General features: G+C 58.1%; 1 protein-coding gene across 1 annotated transcript; it reads left to right on the forward strand.

The window, feature by feature from the left end:
• The first annotated feature begins 2,253 nt into the window (after positions 1–2,253).
• Positions 2,254–4,485, forward strand: LOC125116254 (basic salivary proline-rich protein 1-like). The gene is made up of 4 exons (XM_047761294.1): positions 2,254–2,528; positions 2,997–3,195; positions 3,445–3,859; positions 4,368–4,485. Exons 1-4 carry the CDS (start codon positions 2,379–2,381, stop codon positions 4,483–4,485), a joined length of 882 nt encoding a protein of 293 aa, XP_047617250.1. The 5' UTR covers positions 2,254–2,378.
• The last annotated feature ends 1,515 nt before the right edge of the window (positions 4,486–6,000 follow it).

Genomic DNA, 6,000 nt, shown 5'->3' on the forward strand with positions numbered 1-6,000 from the left:
CTCTTTGCAATAGCCAAGACATGGAAACCACCGAAGTGTCCATCGACAGAGGAGTGGATCAAGGAGACGTGGTACATATACAGCATGGAACATTCCTCAGCCATTAAAAGGAAAGAAATAAGGGCATTGGTAGCAACCTGGATGGACCTGGAAATCATCGTGTTACGTGACGTCATCAGACAATGAGGCCCCAACAGCAAATGCTTTCAGTGACATGTGGACTCTAAAAAAGGGCAGAATGAACTTCTTTGCAGAACAGATCCTGACTCACAGACTTTGCAAAACTTACGGTTTCCAAATGAGAGAGTTTGGGTGCTGCGGGGATGCACTGAGCGTTTGGGATGGATGAGCTCCACAATTTGGTTGTGATGATTGTTGGACACCTAGAAATGTAATAAAATTCACTAAGTGTTTGTTTACAAAGAAGAAGCAGCAGCCCCTTTCAACCCCACAGAACCGAGGCCCTGCCTTAGGGGACCCTTGAAGATGATCAGGATTTGGGAGCTGACCAGAGGCACACAATTCCCACTTGTCCCCTGGTGATCTTATTTCAGCCACCCAACACCCCAGTCCATGAAGGTGATGGCTGTTGTTAAGCCTATCTTTTTTCGGTTTCTTCTTAGGGCTGCACCTGTGACATATGGAAGTTCCCAGGCCAGGGGTCCAATCGGAGCTACAGCAGCTGGCCTACACTTCAGCAGCAGAATCACCAGATTCAAGGCAGCTCTGTGACCTACACCACAGCTCATGGCAATGGCAGATCCTTAACCCACTGAGCGCGGCCAGTGCTCAATCCCCGACCCCCACTGAAACACCACCAGGGCTCAATCGTGCATCCTCACGCACCCTAGTCCCATTTGATTCTGCCCCACCAACAGGGCCATGACACCAGTCCATATTTAGAGTATCATTCATGTACATACAAACATATATGTATATATACACACGTACACATGGATATATTTATGTGTGTGTGTGTGTGTGTGTGTGTGTGTGTATTGTGTTCTCAGCTGCATCTGGGGCATAGGGAAGTTCCCGCCCAGGGATGGAATCTGAGCTGAACCTGTGACCTACGCCACCATTGCTGAAATGCCAGATCCTGTCCCCACCGCACAGGGCTAGAGAGCCAATGGGTGCCTCCACAGACACGACTGGATCATGACCCCACTGAGCCCCAGTGGGAACTCCAGCCAATGTTTTTGGAAAGAAGCTCTTCCTATTAGGAAGGAGAATATGTGCATATGTCGAGGTGGAAAGTTCATTGCTGTGAGGGGTTCCCGTTGGGGCTCAGTGGTAAGGACCCTGCCTAGTAGCCATGAGGACACAGGTGTGATGGCTGGCCTCACTCCGTGGGTGAAGGAGCCGGCATTGCCGTGAGCTGTGGTGTAGGTCGCAGAGGAGGCTCGGATCCTGCATTGCGATGGCGGGGGGGAGGAAGGGGAGGCCAGCAGCTGCAGCTCCGATGCCATCCAGGCCTGGGTACTTCCCCTATGCCACAGGGGTGGCCTTCACATGCAAACAGAATTAAAGAAAGCTGATGCTTAGGAAATCCGTCATGGAGAACAATGCAACTTTGTGTGTGTGCGTGGGTCTTGTGTTGTTTGTCTTTTCAGGGCTTCCCCCTCGGCATGTGCAGAGTCCTGTGCTAGAGGTCCTATTGCTGGCTGACATAGTTTTGCAAGTCCTACCTAGCCAGGGCCCTCAGAGAAGAACAAGACACAAAAGGAATCCACATCGGAAAGGAAGAAGTCAAGCGACCCCTCAATGCACATGACGTGATCCTATCCCCGCAGACCCCTCAAGACGCTCCCAGAAAACGGGTAGAGCGCCTCAGTGAATGGGGCCAAGTCGCAGGAGGCACCATGAAGGCACAGAAATCGACTGCCTTTCTCTACCCTGGGAACGAGAGCTCGGAGAGAGACATCGGGGAAACGATCCCATTTGCCGTCACCTCCCAAAGAAGAGACGACTGAGGAAGAGACCTCCCTGGAGAGACGCAAGGACGTCCTGGGAACCCTCCAAGACGCTGATGCAAGCAATCCAAGAGGACGCAAACAGATGGCAAGACACACCTTGCCCTTGCATTGCAAGAGCCTATAGTAGCCCAAGGACCATGCTCCCCGAGGCAGTCCACAGAGTCACCGCCATCCCTGTCAAATGCCCAAGACCGTTGTTCACAGCACGAGACCATGGGGTTGGTGGGGGGAGGGGAGCTGGAGCAGCCCAGAGGGACCCTGGGGGAGACATGGGGAAGGAGGAAGGCCAGTTGGGGGGACCCCAGGAAGTGACCTCACTTCCCTGGCGACAGAGGCCAACGGAACTTGGAACCTGGGGAGCCGGGCACCTACTGGTCCAGTCCAGGAGAGGACGGAGGAGGGATGGACTGGCTCTGCTGCATCCCGCTCTCCCGAGGCCGAGGCCGAGGCCGCAGGCGTCGTCGCGGCAGAGATGGCCTCTGCCAAGCCTGCAGAACCTGGATGAGAACGCGAGGCGGACGCCTATGGGCCGTTGCCCGCAGGGACCCAGAGGTAACACCGGGAGAGGGAGCTCCAGCCAAGGGCAGGGACCTCTCGGATCCCACACGGGAGCCCCAAGTCCCCTCCCTGGATGACTTTGTGCAGAGGCGCGTGGTGAGGGGTGGGCCCGCCTCAAGCAAGAGCCGGCTGACGCGGGCTTGGAGGCCTGCTGGGCAGGGCCTGTCCACACCCCAGGACACAGCTGGCTGGGGAGAAGCAGGGGGCTGAGGGGGGTAGGTGTGGAGTCAGGGCCGAGCCCTGCGTGCCAGCGGTACCCCCAGCCCTCCAGGGGGCTCTCGTTCCTCCCGGGTCAGGGGGGAGCCACTGGTGTGTGGCGGGGCTGTGGTGTCTGAGCAGGCAAGGCCTCCCCTGTTCTGGGAGCTGAAGGGCAAGGGGGCAGAAGAAGCAGCGAGAAGCTAACAGCCCCACAGGGCTCTGACGCCTCGGGGCCGGGCCCTCTGATGCTCACTGTCATTGCAGAGTCCCCCACCTGAGACCCGCCAGGAACGGGGTGAGGAAGGCAGAAGGCCACCCGAGGAACCTCCACACAGACTGCTCCCCGGGGTCCTCTGCCGGGCTGGTGGGGAGCGCAGGAGCGCCAGCTGTGGCCATGAAGACACCGTCCACACGAGCCTGACAACCCTGGAAGGCCTGGCCCCCCCTGAGGCCCAGCCTGAAGGTGAGAAGAGGGGGCCGGGGCTCTGGGCGCGGTGGGGGGAGCTGAGGTGGGGGCCGCACAGCGGGGAGTCCCCAGAGGATGCTGTTGGGCCAGGAGCCAAGACAAAGGCACGCGCCCCGCCTGGAGGACAGCAGAGCCAGAAGGGGCTGGCCGGGACCGGTCGGGAAGGCTCTGGGAGGACTGCTCTCCTTGGAAGAGCACATGGCAAGGCGGGCAGGCACCAAACCTCTTCCTCTCTCACACCTCCAGCAGGAGACCCGGAGCCAGAGGCCAAGACGCCAGCCGAGCGGAAAGACCCTGGAGCAGCCCCCAGAGGAGGTCCAAGACCACAGGAGGACTCAGCACCCGGGCAGGGAGGACCTGTAGCTCTTTCAGAGGGACACTCACGTCCTCGTGGGGACTCGCCCCCCGGGGAGGATGAACCCTCTGCTCCTCTCCCAAGAGGCCCAGCTCCTCTTGAGGAGTCCCCACCCGGGCAGGGTGGAACCAAGGCGCCTCCTGCAGCAGGACCAGGCCCCCAGGAAGACTCAACTCATGGGCAGGATCAACCTGCTGCTCCTCCTGAAGGAAGACCAGAGCCTCATGAGGTCTCACCTCCCGGGCCGGATGAAAATCCTGCTCCTCCTCCAGGAGGACGAGGCCCTCAGGAGGACGCACTAGGTGGGTGGGATGAAAATGCTGCTCCTCCTCCTGGAGGACAAGGCTCTCAGGTGGACTCACCAGCCAGGCAGAATGAAAATCCTGCTCCTCCTCCCGGAGGACGAGCCTCTCATGAGCACTCACTAGCTGGGCGGGATGCAAATCCTGCTCCTCCTCCTGGAGGACAAGGCTCTCAGGTGGACTCACCAGCCAGGCAGAATGAAAATCCTGTTCCTCCTCCTGGAGGACGAGGCTCTCAGAAGGACTCATCAGCCGGGAAGGATGAAAATCTGGTTAATCCTCCTGGAGGACAAGGCTCTCATGATGTCTCACCAGCCAGGCAGGATGAACATTCTGCTCCTCCTGCAGGAGGACAAGGCTCTCATGAGGACTCAGGAGCCGGGCAGGATGAAAATCCAGCTCCTCCTACAGGAGGACGAGGCTCTCATGAGGACTCACCAGACGGACCCGATGAAAATCCTGCTCCTCCTCCTGGAGGACAAGGATCTCAGGTGGACCCACCCGTCCGGCAGGATGAAAATCCTGCTCCTCCTCCTGGATTACGAGGCTCTCATGACGACTCAGGAGCCGTGCAGGATGAAAAACCTGCTCCTCCTCCTGGAGGACAAGGCTCTCAGGAAGACTCACTAGCTGAGCCGGATGAAAAACCTGCTCCTCCTCCTGGAGGACCAGGTTCTCAGGAGGACTTACGAGCCGGGAAGGATGAACATCCTGTTCCTCCTCCTGGAGGACGAGGCTCTCAGGATGTCTCACCAGCCGGGCAGGTTGAACATCCTGCTCCTCCTACAGGAGGACGAGGCTCTCAGGAGAACTCTCCAGCCGGGCAGGAGGAAAATCCGGCTCCTCCAACAGGAGGACGACGCTCTCCTGCAGACACACCAGCCCAGCAGGATGAATATCCTGCTCCTCCTCCAGGAGGACGAGGCTCTCATGAGGACTCCCCAGCCAGGCAGGATGAACATCCTGGTGCTCCTACTGGAGGACGAGGCTCTCATGAGGACTCCCCAGCCGGGCAGGATGAACATCCTGCTCCGCCTCCTGGAGGACAAGGCTCTCCTGAGGACTCAGCAGCCGTGCAGGATGCAAATCCTGCTCCTCCTCCCGGAGGACGAGGCTCTCAGGAGGACTCACGTGGCGGGCAGGTTGAAAATCCTGCTCCTCCTCCAGGAGGACGAGGCTCTCACGAGGACTCACGAGCTGGGCAGGATGAAAATCCTGCTGGTCCTCCAGAAGTCTCCCGTCCACTCGAACACTCACCAGCCCTGCAGGGGGCACTTGGCGCTGCTCTGGCCGAATTCCCGGACACTGATGTGCCTTTCCCTGTGCTAGATGGCAACGTTGCCCCGGCCTCTGCTGGGGACAAAGGGCCCGAGGCGCATTCAGCAGCCCTTCTGGGAGTGCCTGCCCTGACTGCTCCCGCACCCCCTCCACCAGGTCCTGGCCTGGCTCTTTCAAGAACCCTCGGCCCATTTCCAAAACCACCTTCCCCAAGGTCCCCTCCGCCCCTGCCAGTGCCCTCCCCATCAGCTTCCCCCAAACCCCATCCCCTTGCTCCCCCTCCTGACATGCACTCTCCTTCCCCTCTCCTGATTGCTCTTTGGAGATGTGTCCAATTTCTCTTTCTGATTCATGTCATGTATGGTATAGTTCACTTTGTGTTTTGAGCCTAGAGTTTTTAGAACGTTGAAACAAAATAAAAATTTAAAAAAAGGAAGTAGTTATTGATAGGGAAGTAATAAAAAGCACAAATTAATAAATAAAGCTAATTATTCTCAATCAATCATTGAGAAGACAGAAGTGATTTTTGTGTGTGTGTGTCTTTTGTCCTTTGTCTTCTGTCTTTTGAGGGCTTCCCCCATCGCATATGGAGGTTCCCAGGCTAGGGGGTGGATCGGGGCCAGAGCTGCCGGCCTCCAGCACAGCCAGAGCAACAGGGGATCCAAGCCGTGTCTGGGACCCACACCACAGATCACGGCCACGCCGGATCCTTTCCCCTCGGAGTGAGGCCAGGGATCGAACCCGCTTCCTCAGGGATACACGTCAGGTGCGAGAACCGCTGAGCCACGACGGGAACTCCGCGAGCCAGGAAACCGTTGGAGGACCGTCCAAAGTCAGCTGAATTGACGGCTCGGGTGGGGAGGTTGT

This window comes from Phacochoerus africanus, chromosome 15 (genome assembly GCF_016906955.1).
Source record: "Phacochoerus africanus isolate WHEZ1 chromosome 15, ROS_Pafr_v1, whole genome shotgun sequence".
Lineage (NCBI taxonomy): Eukaryota > Metazoa > Chordata > Mammalia > Artiodactyla > Suidae > Phacochoerus > Phacochoerus africanus.